At 38.6% G+C, this 21,064-nt stretch overlaps 1 protein-coding gene across 1 annotated transcript; it reads left to right on the top strand.

Moving 5' to 3' along the window:
- Positions 1-372: 372 nt before the first annotated feature.
- Positions 373-20,565, top strand: dkk2 (dickkopf WNT signaling pathway inhibitor 2). The gene is made up of 4 exons (XM_061717498.1): positions 373-2,216; positions 13,093-13,246; positions 14,099-14,230; positions 17,948-20,565. The coding sequence occupies exons 1-4, from the start codon at positions 2,025-2,027 to the stop codon at positions 18,190-18,192; spliced, it is 723 nt and encodes a 240-aa protein (XP_061573482.1). The 5' UTR covers positions 373-2,024; the 3' UTR covers positions 18,193-20,565.
- The last annotated feature ends 499 nt before the right edge of the window (positions 20,566-21,064 follow it).

Raw genomic sequence — 21,064 nt, 5'->3', positions numbered from 1 at the left:
AACTTGGTCCATATCTTCAATTTTCTTTGTACCAAATGTATCTTTGACTATCTTTGACTTAGGATGAGCATAACTGCCAATACTGAGTCACATCGCCACACAAAATGGCATGATTGCTCATTTTCTTTGGGCTTTTGGGCCACAGCTGGCCCTTACAACACTTGTTGCATCCCATATCAAAATTAGCTTAAGGAATTGGAGCTATAGACAACACACACCGAAACATGTGCCAAAACATGCCCTTTGAGACACTGCACTTACCAGTGCAATAGCTGAAGCAAAAGTAGCCCAGTTAAGCCTAAATGTGTCTGCTATCTGGAATGACGGTGATTTTGTGGAATATACCTTATAAAAACATCATTACCTCTTGTAACATCTACTCTTAACTTTTAGATGAAGCTTTTTCATATTGTATTCTGGTGAAGGCCTCTGTCTGGTGGGAGTCTTTCATGGCAAATCACTGTCTGCTCAGGTGACAGCGATGGCTAAAATAGTATCACCTCTTGTTGTCTAAAGTTACATCAGACAAGTCCAATACTTCCTCCCACTCCCCAGTTCAGTTGGTCACCTATTGTCTGCAACAAAAGAACTTGACACTTTGAATTGGAGTCTGTGATGGATCGCTTTTGAGGTCAGAAGCCTTTACCGGTATACTGATTTCATCCCAGCCCAGCCAAGCTTCCAGCCTTGAATAGATGGTTCTCACTTGTGTGTGAAGACTAAAGCATTATTAGGCGGGGAGTCACTGATTCATGTGAGAGACATGCTTTTGATGACTGTTTGTTTCTAAATTGATTAGATGACTTTTTGGGGAGCTTGTTTTACATGTGATGTGGCTGTTAACTGTACATTTTATTTCCCATTGTCCTAATCCATCATGTTGATGAACAAAAAAAGTTTTTTTCTCTTTTAATTAGCTGCATCCATGTGAAAGGACATTTTCAAAGAAAGTAACATGGGCTTCACTTGCCTCATCAAGTCATTGTAAGTAGAAATATATTATGTAACATGAATATAACTTATCCTGGTGCAGTATTCTAAGACTCATACAAAGGGGCCTCTATATTTCCTGGGTTTCTTACATTATCGCCTATCCTTTGCATCATGAGGGACGTCTCTCCCACAGAGGGAAAACAATGATTATCAGATTCTTTTTAATTCTAAGTTAGGACGTTAGAATGCTGTTTAAATGAAACCTGAGATCCTTTTTCATTTTGCCTCTGTCAGGGAATCATCTGAACACGTAACGATTTCCTTGAAACATAAATTAGTTCACGGTTAATGGAGGAAAAAAAACACCAGTTTTTTTTTCAATAAGCCTATTTAAAGCAGCTCAGAACTGACTTTTGTCGCTCTATATATGCCTGCCCAACCGCCTTGCAGTAAAAGGGGTCAAGTGCTCAGTCAAAATACACAGTGTATAATTTTATAGCTTTTTCCCAAAGGGGCTCCTGGTGCCGGTGTGGAGACGACAGTGCGGGAGCTGCGGAGCCGCGCAGCTCACACAGATCAGTTTCAGTCTTTGTCAGTTGTGAATAGGGGCGGAGGAAGCAAACTCATTAGAATCCTATAAAAAGAATGCATCCGAGATCATAAAACAGCCGGCAGGAAGACTGGGTGCTCACTCACAACCAGACAGAGACACAGTGGAGACCTTTTTTTTTTTTTTTTTTTTTAAATCTGGCCCAAAAGAGCATCAACACCTCAACAACTCCACTTCTTCACTGTTTCCCTTTCTACACTGGAGTTCTCTGTGGTTTATTTTCAACCAGAACTCTTTCGATGACAGATATTCTTTTGAACATCAGACTTTTAGTAGCGCAAACTTGGAGTCATCACTTCTGTCTTTGACGCCGTGTGGCCGCCGTGGCGCATGGACAGTGCCGGGACGCGCGCCTCTCCTTGAGAAACTTTATTTTTTTTGGGTGACTCAAAGTTTAAAGTTGTTAAAAGGGTTTTGCATTTATTTTCTTTTTTTTTAATCTTTTTTTTTGTGTTTTCGTAACTTTTGAATTATTTCGAGGATGCTCGTGCCTGCGTGGAATAGATGTTGCGTGGTGATGTTTCTGGTGGCGTCTCTGAGGAGCGGCGCGTCCCAGGTATCAGAGGCGCGTCCGAAGGCGAACTCCATCAAGCCCGGGCTCATGGAAGAGACCCCGACACCGGCTACTAACCGCTCCGCTGCTGTCACCAAGAAGCACAACACCCTTCCGCAGGTAATTCTTGCCTCTTTTTTTTCTCCTTATACTTGTCTGGAAAACGTTAAGGCTGATTTATGGTTCCGCGTTAAATCGACGCAGAACATACGCCGTACGCTCTGCGTTGGTGTGACGCGGAACCATAAATCAGCCTTTAGTTGTGGTTTAGATTCGTGTCGCGTTTTACGCACAGGCAAAAGGCGCTAATGAGACAATGATAGCATCAAAGTTCCAAAAGTTCCCCTTTTTAGTTCAAATAATATATCGGAAATACGGGCCTTAAAGCAAACTCTGGCTCATGTGTGGATCGTTATTAGAAATTGCGAGTGTCGGACCCTCATAAACCTTAATTGCCTTTCAAACCTGACGCCACAGTCGGGTGCAGCTACACCTCCACAGTAAATCATTAATGCCAGCAGAAATGTGAGAAAAAGTTAACACTTAGGGGTAATTTTCTGTCTGGGTCTTAGTGTCATTAAAGTGGTCCAGACGCTTGCTGGGATTATGAGATTCCGTGGGGCCGTGGGGATACTCTTACCAACCACTTAATACCCACTCAGAGAGTTATCAATTCCTGCTGTTTCAGCGAGGTGCCACATTACAGCAGTTTTATAGCAAAAATGGGATTAAAAGACCCTCGTAAAAAAAAAATGACAAGAGATTTTTGTCAATAATTTAAAAAAAAATGTAAGAGAAACCATAGGTGGCAATAATAAAATAGCCCTTTATCTTAAAAAAAAGTGGAAAGTATTAATTCTAACCCTAATCCTAAACATTAAGACTGTCCTTATGTGCAGCTGTCTGCATCTCCCAGTATCTTTTTGATCAGCAGATGGCACTGCCACATCTCCAGCAGCACACAGTGCTTCTATCCTCTGTCTGAGACGCTCTTAACTTTGCCATCTCTAATATAACTTGCCTCGCTGGTGGAGTGCTGTATATCTGAAGTGCGTAGAGCAGAGAGCAGTCAGCTCAGACAGATGAATCATGGAGAGGCCACACTCTCTCCTATGTGGAGTGTGGAGATCCAACCTCAAGCTCGGCTGCCAAACCTCAATTTGAACGCCTACTTACAGCTTTGCCACTGCAATAATCTGGAGTGGTTTGGAAGAGTGGGCCGAGGGGAAATAATACGCGTGTTGGGACCACCGTAATGTCAGGGTGGGTTTCATCCAAATGAAGACGCCTAATAGATTTTATGGCAGGATGGGGTGTGTTGTACATGTGTGTGTACATGTGTGTGTCTTTGAGCTGTTACCAAGTCTTGCAGAGTTGTAAAGTACAGTACCAGTCACAGTTCAGCCTTCCTGCTTCATGATGGCAAATGAGCTGCACTGCACTTCTGCATCCCATCATACAGTGGCTTTTTATGACGTTAATACATTTACGATAACATTTCAGGTCTCTTCATAAGCTTGTAGATACAACACGTGCCAGTCTTTGCATTGAATAACTACAATGGCTGTTTCTCCTAATTAAAAAGGTGCCTTGAAAACCAAAAAAAAAGATTAAAGAGGCATTTTCTTTCCAAAGTTGTTGTTCAAAGTGAGCAATCCAAAATATTTTCATCTGTATTTGTCATTCTAATTAATGCTGATTATGGCTTGGGAGCCCATTTGGAAAATGGGCACCCAACAGCTCAAATTTCTTTTCTGACAACCACATTATGGGAAACCTCGGTGCTGATATGCTACAAATAGATTTATTGTCAACTTACCACGCTGCTGACTCTGCTCAAACTGGCGAGGAGTGGTTGGCAGATTATCACACCACTGAGTAATTTGCTGGATAAAGTGTAGTTGTGAGTTTGCCAGTTACCAGTGTGACCACTCCCTTTTATTTCAGTCTAATATGGGAATAGGATGCATTTTTGCATGGTGTGAGGCAGCTCTGCAATCCAGAAACTTTACCATAGCTATCAAATTTTCAGCAAATTGCTTGAGAACTCTTTAAAAATGGTCCTAATTCGACTTGGTTTAAGATTATTGAGTTCATTATCATTGGGTAGGACAAGCAGCTACTCAGACCTGATATGCTTAATGCATACACTACAGTAATCACTGTATTTCTCTTAACTAAGACGAGGCAAAAGACTCACCCACATTGCATCAGATCGGCTGAAGTATAACTGCCAAAACTGCTTGTGGGTGGCACTTTTGGCTCATCGGTGGGAAACCAGCAGAAATGGATAACATGGGTTACAGCAGCCACAAAAATAACCTCTAAACCCACAAGGGAACCAACAGCGTGTCTGAAAATAAAACACCAGAAGCTGGTCAGTCAGTGCTCACCGGGTTGCCTTTACTAGAGTCAAGACAGAGATTATTTTAACAAGCAATCTCTGAGTGGTCTGTGTATAAAAGTTGGTGTGTCTTTCCGTCTCCCCCTCTCTACCCCCCTCTCCCCCTTTTTCAAAAAACAAAATGACTGTTTGGTGATCTTTACGAGCAGAGAAAGATGAAGAAAAGGCAGGAAGAGGTGTGCCTGCTCATTAGGGCTGGGCCCAGCTTGTCCTCTGATTGCTGTGGAGAGGGACTGAGCCCTCATGTATGATGGCTGCAGGGCCGCGGCCATGATGAGAGAGGAGACTTGGTGCATCTCCCTTCCCAGGATTACACATATCAGAGCAAACACACCTCCTAGATTACAATAGAGAGATTTTTTTCCCCCTTGCGTTGATAGTCTTTAAAGAAATGCCTTTGTGTGTGTGTGTCTGTGTGTGTGCGGGGAAAAAATCAACACAGAATGTATACTTAACTTAAAAAAGGCCTAGTTCTTAGAGACTCTGAATTCTAGTGCCTGAAGAGCCACAACTATAAACACATGTGTTTTGCGTGATGAAAGACGCCAAGCTATGTTTGAAGACATGGTTTGTGTGAGTGACTTGTGCGCAGTCATCCCTATGTTATGTGATACAGGCTGTCTGTGCTTTCAGGGCACATGAAGTCTGTTTATACAATGACATTGTTTATTTGACTCCTTAAAGCCCCTACCACTCATTAACACCGTTCATAGCTTCAGGTTACGAGCTGAAGTTCTTAAGGTCATAAGCAGTCAGAAGACAGAGGCCAACTAATGCGACTGTAAAGAAGAGGCTGAAGATTTATTGTAGTTTTCTCAGACAAAAGCCAGCGGAAGAATAGAATATTTTGAAGACAGTACAATGATAAAAGAGAGGGAGAGTTATAGTTTGCCTAGTTCGAAGTTATGTTGTAAAGACAGCCTTTTTTACTGTCATGACTCGTAAAACTGATATTTGCCATATGATGAGGATGGCAGTTCTGGCTCAGGTTTGATCAAAGTTTGTTACCGTTTAGCCTGCATTAGAATTGGCCTAGCGAAACAAAGGTTAATAGTTGTCCAAATTAAAAAATTAAATCAATTATATCTCCATGCCCTGTTTTTCTGACCGATCCCTTCAAAAACGATTAGAAAGGAAAAATTCTATCCATTATCTGTTTGTGCCTCATCCTGTTCAAGGTCATGTGGCAGCTGGCACCTCTCCCAGCCCTGGTGGCTACAGCCCAGACAGGTAGCCAGTCCATCACAGGGTCTTTAGTTTGTTGGAGGAAGCCGTAGTTACCGCAACAAAACCTAGGCGGGTCTACGGAGAACACATGCAAACCTGGAATAGAAGGAGTCCAGCGGTAAAATAACAGTTTAACCTTCAAACATCTTTCACTTCGAAAGTTGGAACTCAGAATTCTGTCACACAAAATCGGAAAATAAATGTCAGACTAGCATTTGCTGCTGCTGGGCATTCTTAGCAGTGCCACTTCATAGCAACGCTGGAAGCAGCAATTAGCACAAAGAGTGCTGCAACATGTCTGATGTATGAGTATGAGTATGATGAAGTCTTCTGACTTAACATGAGTAAAATGAGATGCAGCTGTTATGGATGCTAAAATTTGTGTTTACTTTAATGTGAGTGATAGTCATCTTGGATGCTGAGGTCAGGGTAGGTAAGATTTTTTACTTTCCAAGTTGGAATATTTATATCAGGGTTGTTCCAGTTAAAATTTCCAAGTACAGACTCAGAAATTCCGACTTCTGAGTACAAACGGAGCTTATCACTCCACCAGAAGTTTTTTTTCCTTTTCTTTTTTCATTATTATTCAATTTAAAAGAAAAAAACTGCCTTATACATGAGTGTGAGAGGAAATATCAAGGGAAATCCACATTTTGAAACCGGATGACTTGTGGATCAGCACCACAATTTCCGCCCCGAGTTTTTTCTGTTTGACTCTTAAAGCCATCCCAACCTCATCTTTGTTACTGTGCCAACATGACTTTTGCTTGTATCATAATCACTGTGGCCACTGAAGGCAGATGTACTTCCAAGGAACATGCTGTTTTGTTCACTGGTTTTGCTTATGTTTAGTTATCGTACTATCACAATATTGTAAACACTCTGATAGTAGCTAAGGGGAAAATACATCTTTAGTGTTATTTTCATGTATTACGCTGCACGTCCGTGGAATTGTATCAGCACTTTGGAATGAGTGTGCAAAGGTAAATAAGGGATCTCAACTACTGGAAGAGAGGGTTCAAAGCCCTTTGTATCCTGGTGTAAATCCCTTGTAGATTGTTGCTCCCGCACATTTAAAGTTCCTCTTCAAAGCAACAGTGCTTTACCAGCGCGAGAGCAACACAAGACGGGACCGGGGGCTTCCCTTATGGATCTCTGTCTGTCTATTCCTTTATCGCCTCACCAGCATACCCAGAGAGGATTCAGAGTACAATGTTTAACCCACTTCCTGTGCAGGATCCCAGGCTACGCTTTTATGTGCAAAGGCTGTCTGTGTAAAAATAAGGGAGCCAGAGAGAAAAAAAAGATATGAGATGAGTAAGATGCATCTAATGAAGGCCTGTCCCTCAGAAGTTGCAAATGAGGCATTTTAAAACATGACAGGATAAGGCTTTGGATAAGGATAAGATTATCAGCTGTGGTTAAGGGGTCAGGTATCACTGGATTTCAAAGGACGGTCTTGCAGTCTGGGCCATGATGGAAGAGGTGAGCCCAAACGTTCTTCTTTTACCCCAGTCTCTCCTGATTACTGCCTGCGTGTGCAACGCCTTGAAATTGATTCAAACCTGCTGCATGACCAGAATGACAGATCAGAATCAGAGCAGGTGGCTGGAGCCATTTGTCTTCATATTGAGATAACAGCACATTTTTCTTGTCAAACTTGTTCTACTTTCCAGAACCTTTTTCTTCAGACCATATTCCCTGGATACTCCCTGTCTCCTGGCTGTGTTCACACCAGCAGCCCTCATCTATTATTTGGATAAACAGATATAACCTTGGAAATCTTAACATCCATATTATGCCCTGTTTCTCAAAAGTGGATTAAAGAGTTTTATTGATGTCTTAATGAAATAGCAATGACAGTCTGTGGGCAAAATACTCCAGGAATATTGTGCGAAAGCACCCTTTTCAACCACATCTTGGCTATGGTCACACTGCTAACCAAAATCTGATTTTTAATATATTTAGACTGTATCTCATTAGATTTGATGAAAAGAGCCTGAACAGCAGAAACCACATGAAATGACATTTCCTTTTTCTCCAAATATCATTCAAACCACATACAGAGGGGTTTTACGTGTGATTCAAACTGGGTTTTCATGGATGCATCTCATTCTGAGCGTTCTGGTTACTCAAATAGGATGTGAGTAGTCTTTTGTTTAATACTGGTTCAAAGCGCAAATGTGACTCTATTTCCTCTGTTTTGATCAGTGGTTTTGGCTTGGTTGAAAGTTGACGTGATAACGAAGACAACAGTCTGTGGACGGATGCTGCAATAGCAGCAAAACCAGTTCACCAGTTTTCATTTTGGTTTGTTCGTTAAAATGTATTTTATCATAGTCAGTCAAAGAGATCAGGTTTGGATTGGTTTTTCCTAAAAATTCGATTTAGGCTGCAATCTAAACATAGTCTTTGTTCACAGTCGAGGGTTTTAGAGATCAGAACCATTCCACTCCACCCCTCTGCTTTGTGTCACTTCTACAGCAAATGCAGCATGAACTGAGGTTGAAGCCATAATAATAATACCAATATTACTACTACTACTAATAATAATAATAATAATTATTATTATTATTAATTATAATACATTTTATTTAGCAGTGCCTCTCAAGGTACCCTAGGACACTTTACAACAAAAAAAAACCAAACAAGAATATGGGAAATTCTACTTTAAACTGAATGTGTGACGTCACAGGACCCTGCAAATCCGAGCAGATCTAATTAAGTACAAACAAAGAAAGAGGATTGGTTAAGTTGTGGAGTTTTGGATTCAGGTGTTATGTCAGACACCTATTCTTCCAGTTAGATTATTTTTCTCTTTTTTTTAAATTTCATAAAATGCCCTGTTTAAGGGATATGATAATGTGTCTTTTTCAAGTGGATGTAGAGCAACCTAATGTCTGCATCTCACATCCTGTCACATCCTGGCATCAGAGCCACGATGTGATTAATATGATAACAGGAACAGAGGAGACAGACCTGCCTGGTCTTCTCCAAACACCCACGCCTCTCAGTCTAAGTTGTCTATTGATAATGCATGCACAGAGAGACATTTAAAGAGACAGTTTGTGGTTTTCAATAAAGGTTGCATGCTGCAAGTGTGTTTTGGCTGTAGAACAACTGCTCCGCAAAAAAGCCAGACAGACAACAAACTCATCACAACCTAATTACACAGTGTATGTATTTATTAATGTTTAAGGGGTCGTAGTAAAAGGATACATATGTATCTGAGGCCTTGGTTTCCTCTTCTTCCTTTCATTTTATTATGCAAGACCTTTGTATCATCATTCAGCATGTCCTCACTTTGTCACAATTAAGAATTTGTTAAAATCAATAAAACATCGGGGCTTTGTTGCTTTCATCATCATACTGAGCAGACGCATTCTTGGAATCTGTCACGGTGATGGATGAGCATTCAGTTCAATATTCCTGCTCATTTATCCATGGCTCTGTCATTGCCTCCATGTGTTTCCAGCCTGAGAAAGTTAAATGTGGCAACCGTCCAGCAACACTAATCTGGTTCATTTTCTGAAGCTCACGCACATGAGTAAACCTTAAGATGGGCTCATATATATTATTAATGTTGATTTAAACCACTGCAGAATTTTGCTCTTGAAATGATGCCTGTTATTTATTTTCCTTCTTTGTCTTACCGACATGGTCTCCATCTCTGCTGACCCTTAAACACCAAGCTGAGTTGTTATTTATTGTAACTATAATGACTTTACTCAGGTTCAAACTTGAGTTTTCATGCTTACTCCCATGTCGGCTATTTCTTGTTTGTCAGTGGTAAGCAACACTAAATCAGTCTGTCAGTGCGGTGCCAGCTCAACGTGCATGTGGTGGCGTATGTGGTGTGGCAACCAAACATGTCAGTCTACTTTGGACACTGTTCACACCATTAGCTGTCATTTTTACTACTCATTTTGCTGATTTGTATACAATAATAACTCAACATAACTAGCTGTTCACATTTCTGCCATCGTTTGATCATTTTTGGAACCCTGAAATCTAACTAAGTTTGGAAACAAATGAAACAATGATGTTAAACAATTGGAGAAACACAGCAGGCTGAATTTTATTTTCTCTTGTCTTTGAGCTTTTCTTGCAGCTGTTCTAAACATCCCCTCCTATTTTATAATTTAGGACAAATTTGTGACGTTATTTAACATGCCTGCAAAGTTCATTTGATTTGTGATACAATTTACGTAAAAGTCCCTTTGCTCCCGCTCCAAGTCTAATGACAATAGGACTTACACATGAAAGAAATTACATAAATACAGTGGTTCCAATAAAACCTCACTGGTGTCCACAATTGTTATGGAAAAAGTGGTCTAGCAATTATGGTACTACTCACTGGGGAAAGTGGTTGTGCCTTTTTATTTTTATTTTAGCAAACTGATTGTAAAATCCCAAAAACTACTCATGTCCTTTGCTTGAGGACACAGTATTTTTCACGTTTTTCGTGAAAAAAGAAGTGATACCACAGAAAATAAGTGTCAAAGTAACAATTGAGGAGAGGTGTTGCTCCCTATCTCACAAAACTTCCTCTAATTTTGAAAGAACTGGGCAAAACTGTAGGCGTGTTTGTTGATGTTATAGATTTGTTCTGCTATTTCATTTATCTTGCTACTCAGATCATACAGTTAGATTAATTATTAGTTTTACATTTCAGGAAAGGCAAATGTCAAAGGCTACTTTTGAAAAATGTAAAGGTCCCACTTTATGCAATTGTGATACCTATTCATATTGATCAAGCACCACAAGTTATTTTACTTTACAAAAACTTTCTGGGATTGTTAGATTTTGCATCTTAAAACCTTTATTTGTATGTGCTGTGGTGGGCACAGTGTTTGGTCTCCTCCTCATTTTGCTCTCATTCATTGATCAACTCTGTTTCTGCTGGTGTGCAATACAAATTTTATTAAAGTAAAAGATAATTATTTTAAAAATAAAATAAACAACTTTGAAATTTTTACACCAAAATGTATTGCTCCAATTAAGAGGTTTTATGGATCCAACTAAGAAATTCATAGTTCTGTGGCAATGATCCACATCAATTGTTCAAGACAGATACATGACATACATTTTACTTTGATTTATTGCCTTTGAAGTAATGCTCAATGGTAATAAAGTAACACACTCAATAAATATGTTCGAATTGACCCTGGACTTTTTATGGGCCCATTTTTTGGGCCAAACAAAACTTCATAGCTGGTGCAGAGTAAAAGGAACAGAGCTTCATAAGCTTGTTGAAGATTTAGTCTGCAATAAACTCTAAATGCAATGCAAAATGAATTCTATTTAACTCTCTAACAGCTTGCAGTTTTTATTTTTCTGCTGAAAAGCATAATTTATGAATTCTTAGTGGTGCTTAATTGGCTTCTACGACCACACAGGTCATTTTCAGAATACATAGTACATACCTTTTTGTGAAAACTATGTATACAGAAATGCAAACAATTGCAAAACCTGGATATTGTTCTACATTTGCTATTTATATCCAGTATGCAACTAACAATTGTACCTCCCATACTGCATTCCATAATGCAATGTGAAACCACATCGGTCAATGGTTACAACAGGCAAGTTTCCATTAGCAGGGATCGGATGTAAAACATAGGAGGCTGCAACAAAGCAAATTTTCTCCACGACCCTTTCAGCAGTTGCATCTACTACTACTACTACTGTCATTTAGCAGACGCTTTTATCCAAAGCGACTTACATCTGAATCTACAGCTACATTTACAGTGAGAGTCCCGGTAGGATCCACTAACACTACATGCCGCTTGGTGGCAGTGGTGTACCACTTTCAGCGCTCGACGCCTTCAAATAAATAAAAGAAGAAAACAGCAAACAAGCAGAAGAAGAAAACAAGGAAAACAAACTGGAACAAGATCAGGATTGAAGGAGTTTAGATGGTGGTTAAGGACATTGAGGTGACTGACAACCTAATTTCCTGTCAACAGCATGGACTCATTCACCAAGTCCACAGCAGTTTCCTGTAGCTACGCTGAAGTACCAAACCCAAGGCAGAGATGTGTCTTGTCCTTAAGAGGTTCTAGAGTTTTCATTGTAGGTTCATACACAAAACAATTATTTACAATTAATTCAATATTTGAAAAAAAACAACCCAAAACAGCCTTTAGTAACAGATAGCATGCTGTTGTTTATCTCCACTTTCTCTAAAAGTGGGTAGGAATACCATAGCATATGACAAAATATTTAATCAGCTCATTATCACCTTTTAAGGTGCTATAACAGGTATTAAGCATAGTGATAATATCAGGCCAGAATGATATTTTGAAGAGGAGGCTTTTGGGGGTGTACATGTGCAGTGTTCTACCACGCAAACAGGCAGTCACTTCTGAGGTTGGCATTATGCATCTGTCAAATGCTTAATTGATTGACAAAATTGTTTGAGCTAGAAAGGATTGCTTCAACAATGCCCACTAATGTGATTTTATTTAAATTTTTAAATTTTTCATGAAACAGTATGCATTATTGTTAAAACACCATGGTAAAATTACATCTCATTTTTTGTTGAATATATCTGGCTATGCTATTTCCTTTTGATATTCTAAATTCAACAATTCAATTTGATTCAACTTTATTAATATAGCGCCAAATCATGCGCCTTTTGGTGTAGAGTTTGCATGTCTGCATTCCCTCCATATACTCTGGCTTCTACCCGCAGTCCAAAAACATGTATATTTCACTGATGGGAGATTCTAAATGGAGTGTGAGAGTATGGATGGTTTATTTTTATCATTTTGGTTCTGGATGGCACTTTGAGAGTCAACCTGTCCAATGTGTACTCTGCTGCTTGCTTGATGACAGCTGGAATATGCTCTAGGACCCTTGGAAACAATAAACCAGATAATGTGGCTATAGAAACTGGATAGATAATTCCAGTGACTATTACAGTATTAGAAGCTGAAAGTTTGTTCACAGACTCAATGACACTGGCCTGCCAAGACATCTTCTCATAAATCCAATTCTCCGTCAGATCATAAAGGCTTTTACACGTGTAATTAAGAGAATCAGGAACTTAATACCTCTGTACCCCAGTAAAATTATGATGTGAAAGAAGACATGTACATGTTACGCAGAGCAAAAGCAACCACTCTGACATTCACGTTGTATGTTGGTGTTTCTAAATGACCATGTATAGCTGTTTGCACTCAAATAAAAATGCATCCTGAATTTGAAATTATGACATGTAACACCCTACAAGTTTCATGGTCGTTAACTTGGGGAGAACTTTTTGTACTGTGAAACAACCCAGAATTTAATAGCTGTTAAAAGACTGTGCACTTTCTGTTCTACTGTTTTTATGCTTTTTTTTCTCTGTCTCACTATCAGCAGGTGTATCCATGCAGCACTGACAAGGAGTGCAGCGTCGGCAGCTACTGCCACAGCCCTCAGCAGTCTCCCTCTCGATGCGTGTCTTGCCGCAGGAGGAAGAAGCGTTGCCACAGAGATGCCATGTGCTGCCCTGGGAATCGGTGCAGTAACTGTACGTCTGCATGACAAATTCGTTTCACTTCAGTGATTATTTCATTGTAATTGCAGGGTTCCCCGATTAGTTTTTTTAAAGTTAACAAAAGAGTCCTTTAGACCAGGGTTTTCTCCATTTCCTTTGATGTAGTTCAAGGAAATGGTTAGTGTTCTGAAAAATGAAAATGTAATGTCTTTTCATACTATTATTCGCTATTATTGTCACCTCACGGCTAATCATAGTACAAAGAGAGCAGGGGAGCGAGAATGTTTAGCGGAATTCCCTCAAAACACAATTGTTTTCAACAATCAAAAGCCTAGAAATCTAGCCACATGAAATCTGAAAATAGAAATAGAAATCTGACTAGAAATCTCACTAGAAATCTGACCATCTGGTCAGAAATTGATCTGTACCAAAGAGTTCATGAGACCTGGTCATACCGTGTTGTTTTGTTTTGTTGTTGTTTTTTTGCATAGGAATACATCAATGCCTTTTATTTTGTTGAGCTTACAATTACATCTAGGATAATAATTAATCATTGAAGGGCTTAAGATAAGCCCCAAAACACAGAAAAGCATGCTTTGTCCACTTTAAGCATGTTGAAGTATGGGATGTTGTTATGTAATAGCTACAACTATTACAGAATACCTTAAAGTCATGGGATTTTACAATTTATAGCAAAGATTGACCGTTAATTGAGGCAAAACATCAGAAAACTAGAACTATTTAGTATTCTAACTGTTGTGGATGAGAAAAGATATTTCACAGACACTTTTTGTTGACTGCTCCAAAAGTCGTAGAGTCGACGCCAGTAAGATTTAACAGTCTGCTTAAATCACCTTTATATGTGCCTCTTCTTTTCCTCTGCAGATATCTGTATCCCGATGTCTGAGAGCGTGCTCTCACCTCACATCTCAGCATTAGATGAACACAACAAACTCTCCAACAAAGAACACGGCTGGAAGAAGAGCGGCAAGGGACAAACTAAGCACTCTCTAAAACGTAAGCTTTTCTACCTGAACTCATACCAAAAACTGAAAACATTGTCATGTTTTTTTTTCTTATGTTATTTTCTGTTTTCCACACTAAACCTGGTCTAGGTGGCTGAATCTTTCTGTTGTTGCCACTTTGTGAGTCTTTAAGAGTCCATGGGCAATGGTAGTCCACAAACTATGTTGATAATTGGCCCTCTGTTCATGTGTCAGCGCTGCTGCGGCCCAAAACGTAGCATTGGGAGCTGAGAGAGAAACCACAATGCCTCTGCTGTTTCTGCACCTATACAAACCCAGGCAAAGAGTTTCACTGACAGCAGCACACATTGTGTTACACACATGTAAAAAAGCCAGAGAATGCAGGTTTGGCACATTTATTTTAAGAACTCCCTGAGCTCCCTGCTTAGTGTTCATGTCACCTGATTTAAGTCAATGTAATGGCCTATCCATAAAGTAATGGGACACTCAACGCTAAATGCACTCTCAAGACAGCAGCCTGCAGGGCTAGAATCAATACTAAAATAACAGCATGATTTAAAGTTGCAATAAATCTGGCCATTTGCTTTTATTTGTTCTTAACTCACTCCCTTGCCTTAAACAGTACAACATTATAAAGACCTTGTAAAAGTCGCTGTTTTAGAAAAAAGAAGAAAAAAAAAAAAAACAACACCCACAGGCCTCTGAAAGCAATGCATAAACAGTGCATCACACTGATGGTTGACCTTAAAGGGATATGGCAACTTTTAGGGCACAAAAATCAAAAATAACCCAGTCTAACACAACAGCTAGCCTAGTTTAGCATAGTTGCCAGAAGTGGATTAGATAGATGGATACTTTATTAATCCTGAAGGAAATTTAGGGCATCCAGTAGATTGTAGTAGTAAAAAAAAGTAAAGTAGTAGAAAAAGTAGTAGATTACTACACCTAAGTAACAAAATAAACTTCCAAACAAGTCCATAATGTTATGTACATGGGTCATTCTTCCAAACCGGTGCAATTTAGACATTGACATTCTCAAATTTTTTACCCAAATGTATTAATATTCTGAATACTTCACAACTTTAAGAACATATTAAAGTTGTAGAAAATCATATTTTCCCACCTCAGGTTGCAAATCGTAATCATTTTTGGTCATTATTGTGGGATGTGGGCACTATTTGGCCTCAACTCCGTTATGGACACTATGGAATTGGTCTGAACTCTAATAAAACATATTATTGTAATTAAAACATAATTTTTCTATGAATCAGATGTCCCTCACTCTAATTCAATAATTGAGAACATAAAAAATGCTGACAATATCACACATTTGCTCTTCCTCCACCTGAAATAGCATTTTTTTTAACCAAGGGCCTCCTGGACTTTGAGTTAAAGTTGTTTTAACTTCAGAATGTGAGTCAAAAAATTATATTTGTATGATCTTCTAAACATTTCAGACAACCTCCAACCATCAATAGATGATGTTTTCATAAACAATGATAAATAATTGATAAAAAATGTATACGTGTGACAGAGTTGAGCCTTGTGTGACGGAGTTGAAAATCGTAACGGAGTTGAGGAAACAAACAAAGCTTACCATACCAATCTTTTTTAAAATGTCAAATCTACCCTCAGATTTTCTATACAGTCTGTCCAGAAAAAGTAAGTCTCTAGGCCATTCCAGCCAGAAGTTATGACGGTTTAAACACATATGCTCAACTCCGTCACATTCAAACATGTAACGGAGTTGAGTGTGACGGAGTTGGATTTTTTCCTCAAGATGACCGCTGCTCCCCACATGGTGGGTAACAAAGGAGCACATGGCATGCATGAAATTAAGGTATAATATGTATACTTACAATGACAGATATAAATTTGAAAAAACAATACCTCTCTATCTTTTTTTCATGTAACTGAGTTGAGTTGTTATGATTGACGACCACAGTATCACAGTATAGATCACTGAAATAAGTTATGAAAGAGCACACTTAAATTTTGTCTGAAGTCTGTTGTCTGAAGACTTGTATGATGCAACTTCCTGTTTGTGATTTCATATGGACTGGTCCAATTTTCGGGGAAGGGGAGGGGGGTAATGATTTGTGGGACGGAGTTGAGCGAATACTAGGGGACGGGACTAAGTACTGTGATTTTACTGAAAAATCATAAATATATTTTGAACAAAAAAATTGCAAACAAAAAAGCACAGACAGATGCACATTTTGATGTGGTCATTTATGTTCTTTATCTCCATTATATTGTCCATATCACAAGTACACTTTCATGGAAGGCTATTGGGGACATGAAAAAATAGGTGGTGTCAGCTGGAAAAAAGACACGTAATTTCTGATAGAAACTTAGTATTTATATATGTTTTATACTGTATTAAAGGGGACATCTTTGTGCATAAGGAGAGATGCTAAACATAGATTTTGGTGAAAGATTGGATAAAATACACTTATAAACATCAATGGGACAGGAAATGCACCGGTTTGGAAGAATGACCCACATGTTGTGACTTGTCCCTTTACCTCATGTAGAAATAGCTATGTATTCATACGAGAAATATTATTTTCATTTTTCCAAAGTGTCGCTGTCCATGTAAAGGGATTCCACTTAACGCCCCTAAATCCCTTTTGCATCAATCCTTTTCCATCAACAGTGACCAGCAGCTAACATGATTGCTTACTATAGTTCTTTTCTATTTCTAGCACTCCCCTTCCCCTCTCCCCTCAAAGTGCGTATGCTCTTTGTTCAGGCTGCATTTGCGAATAAGAATTTGTTCTTAAATTACTTTCCTGGGTAAATAAAGGGTAAATAAAAAAAAAATATAGATGACTTAAGGAGCAATCAGTCACTAGCAGTTTTATCTTTTCAAGTCAGAAAATACATGAAGAACTAAAGGTTTCGGAAGCTGATTGTACACATGCCCTTTGTAACTAACTAATTAACTGAAAGACTTCAATGACATGCAGATCACGCATTACTTGGCGACACTGCTGGTGCTGGCAATAACTCTGCCCAGTTAGAGGTACTTTTCCTAAATACAGTTCCTAATATAAATATTTAAATTGCAACATACTAATGAGAGCATTTTGTAGTTATTAGGAGGTTTATCTTGTCTTTTAGGCTAAGTGTACTGTATGCTAAGACTGAGTTATTGGATGCACAGAGAGAAGTATCAAACTCTGGGGTTGACAAAAAAAGAAACTCATTCTCATAATGTTGGCATTTCCCAAAATGTATTATATATTATATATAGCATTATATATGGCCTTATAGTGAAACATGTACATGTTTTTTTATCATTCTTCTCACATAAAGAAAATATCTTAGAGATCTTCTCAAAACTTTGATAATATCTGAATACTTCCCTTCAGGCCCAGACTCAGGTTTGTGAAGGGGAGTTGTTTCTTTCCACTGTCACCTCATGCATGGTCATGGCAGTGGATTGAAAAAAAAGAAAAGATTACATCTACTCTTTGAGTTTCCCTAATAAATGGATTATAAAGAGTTGAAACTAGAGGAATGCAATAACAATCGTATATATATTTTTTCCTTCTTTATTTAAGTACTGTTCAGCAAACTTCAAGATGCAAGATAGATAACTCCAAGCAGGACCTTGTTGACTCTGATGAAGCGTTTGTTTCTGTTTTTTAAGTGCCCATGTGTCAACTTGATCTCCAGTTTGGATTTTGCTGTTTGCTGGCTTCAGTCTGATCATCAGTATTTTCTTGTCTGTTTCTGTTAGAGGGTGAACCTTGCTTGCGCTCATCTGATTGCGCTGAGGGCTTCTGCTGCGCCCGTCATTTCTGGAGCAAAATCTGCAAACCGGTGCTGAGGCAAGGAGAGGTGTGCACCAAACAGAGGAAGAAAGGCTCTCACGGCCTGGAAATCTTCCAACGTTGTGACTGTGCCAAAGGCCTCTCCTGCAAGGTGTGGAAAGATGCCACCTCCTCGTCCAAGTCCAGGCTCCACATGTGCCAGAAGATCTGAAACTAAAGCAGCTGCTGTCTCCATCTGCCAGGGAAAGATTTTTTTTTCCTTTTTTTGTGTAAAGAATGGGTTGTGGCTGTATTGAGAAAAAAAAAGCAAAAGCAAAAGACATAACCTAACAAGAGACAGAACAGATTGTATGGGTTTAAGCTTGCTTCATATGGCAAGTGGGGAGCAAATGGGAATGCTTTAATGTGTTTTCTGTGATTGATCCATATCTTCACTCACACCCGAGGATGCATCCTCACAAACACTCATAACTTTGAAAGAGCAATGATGAACCAAAGCTGTGCTTGTCAAAGAAAAGAACAGGAACACATACTCACACATGATGACATTCAGGGAGCCACACGAATAGCCAGTAGATGCTGTAGTAGGCATGGACTTTGTTTAAAGGCAACAAAGTAGAGAAAAGTGTGCACTCTTTAACAAACTTTGTGGTCCTTTACCCTTAACACTTAACACACAATAACCTTAACCGTTGACATTTAATATTCTGTGTTCAAATTCCCATGTTTCATGATGTTAATTCGTAAAAAAATCAGCTATTCCTATACAAAACCCAGTAACCAGTGTGCATACACTTCAACTTATATAAAAGAGCTACTCCCATACACTGTTAATGTATTTACATGTAACGTCTATACTCGTTAAACCAAAGACTGGAAGGACATTTACGTTTCTTCAGGTACCGCGGTTCATTGATTCGTTTTTAGCCACATAACAAATCAAAAGAGATAAAGTAACACACTTATTTTGGAAAGCTTGTTTGATGTGTCACTTGATGCGATGCAACTTTGGGTGAAAGCAGTTCGCAGTGAGGTAGAGCTCTGCTGCAGACTCGCTGGTACCAATACCAGACGGAGAATGGTTCTGCTTTTCCAATCACATGAACTGGATTCAAGGATAAAAAGGAGCTGCAGTTCCTTTCCGTTCACAAAGCCAGAGGGACTCAAGACCTGGGAAGATTGATGACAAAAAAGCTCCCAAAAATTGATGTTTTTGAGGAGGATTCGCAGTTTGACTGCGTTTTGTTTATTGTTCTGTTTTTCATCTGAAACTCCACTTTTTGTCTTGAAATATTGTGCAGTTTCATTTTATTTTGGATGTGAATGCTTTGTTTTTCTTTTAACAGTGGCAGTCCTTCATACATCTACTCATAATATCACATTTGCCTCGTTTTGCTTTAATATGTTTTTTTTTAAGGCATCAAGTACATATATTTTGTAACCGTTTGAAGTATCAATAAGCTCTTATATTGTAAATAGACTGGAAGCTACATATTTAAGAATCATTGTATATCATGTACATATGATGACATATAAATCCTTAACGGTACAGCAAATTGTTTTAAGTGAGACGAGTGATGTTGGAGGAAATAAGCACAGCTGAATAGATGTGTGTTGATTTGGGGGAAAACATAGATAGCTTTGGCAAAATTTCACAGACTGGAAGAGTTGAAAGGGTAGCTCGGAACGAAAAACTACATTTCTGGAATATTTTGTGTGAATGGTGTGTAAATGGTGTGAAGATGTATATCCCATTAATATTGTTTGTGTGAATACTTTGGATTGATTTTGTTTTGCGTATTTACAATGATCGATGAATAAAAACGAATGTATTTTGTATTAGTGGTCACACAGGATTTGTTATTGCATTTAGAGTTGGCCATTTCTTTAAATTAAAAACATGCTGGAAAAGGAAGTTAAATGGATTTGATGTCAAACATGCAGATCGAATTATCAATGGAAAAAAAAATGATGCGGGTTATACCAAGTACCCCCATGGCTCAATATCTCGCTCACCATTGGCAACAACAAACTGAAGTAGTTGTTTCCTGTATGATAAATCATTACCACTCTAGCACCATTGTTGACAGTGTGTATGAAGTGTGTCTGCTGAAATGCTGTGTTTGGTTTTCACCAAATGTGGCGCTGGGCATTCTAGCAAAACAACTCCACATTGGTCTCATCAGTCCACTGGACTTTATTTTAGCAGTTCCACGTGTGAATAATCTTTCTCACTGCCGAATGTTGATCTTCCAAATGTTCAGACATAGTTTTTTTTTATTTATATAGCATATTTAAAAACAAACATAACTGACCAAAGTGCTTTACAGATAAAATAATATAACAATAAAAAAATACAAGTAGTTTTGTTTGTCTTTTTCACATTCATGGGCACCAACAGTTGTTTCTTTGAACCAGTGCTTATGACCAAAGTTTCTACTTTATAGCTGTCTGGAAACCTGTTGATGATCAGTACATTAATAGCTGATGAAATGACTGGTTGCAACTTGCACTATAAAATCCTAAGGAAGTAGAAAGGGGAGTGCTCAGTATTACCCAGATTATTTATTTGTTCTCACTCTCTTATTGGCTTCACTTTCACTTTTTTCAATTAAATAATGATTATAATCAATAATATCAATTATGTCTGATTATTCATTTAGGATTGTAGTTGCCTCTCTCATTTCCTTTTTCTTCTTGCTTTTACACAAAAAATAGATTAAGAATAATATTTTTTTTTTAAACACCTAAAGAGGGATACTGACTTTTGCATATGACCGTAGGTAACATCTTTTACTTTTGGTACTGTATACAACTGATAATAATATAGATAATATGAATTACTGGTTCGGACACACTAGCAAATAATAAGTAAAGCTATTATCTTATCAAAAACACATGATGATAATAAGGAATTTTCAGTATTTCTTGGAAAAATAGCTCACTGTTGGAGTGTGCACAGATGTATGCGCTCTGTCACACACCAACACACTCATCATACTATTCCTCATTAATTGTAACAGTTAGAGCACCATTTGAAATGCTGTTCACTATTTCACAGTTTTGGTTCCCAAGTACTTAAA

Source organism: Cololabis saira, chromosome 1 (assembly GCF_033807715.1).
Source record: "Cololabis saira isolate AMF1-May2022 chromosome 1, fColSai1.1, whole genome shotgun sequence".
In the NCBI taxonomy this organism is placed as follows: domain Eukaryota; kingdom Metazoa; phylum Chordata; class Actinopteri; order Beloniformes; family Belonidae; genus Cololabis; species Cololabis saira.
Note: the sequence above shows the minus strand (reverse complement) of the source record. Positions and strands in the feature narration are given on the sequence as shown.

Coding starts and splice junctions, on each gene's coding strand:
- dkk2 (XM_061717498.1), top strand. CDS start 2,025: ATGCTCGTGCCTGCGTGGAATAGATGTTGCGTGGTGATGTTTCTGGTG. Junction 2,217..13,092: donor AGCACAACACCCTTCCGCAG/GTAATTCTTGCC, acceptor TCTCACTATCAG/CAGGTGTATCCATGCAGCAC. Junction 13,247..14,098: donor TGGGAATCGGTGCAGTAACT/GTACGTCTGCAT, acceptor TTTCCTCTGCAG/ATATCTGTATCCCGATGTCT.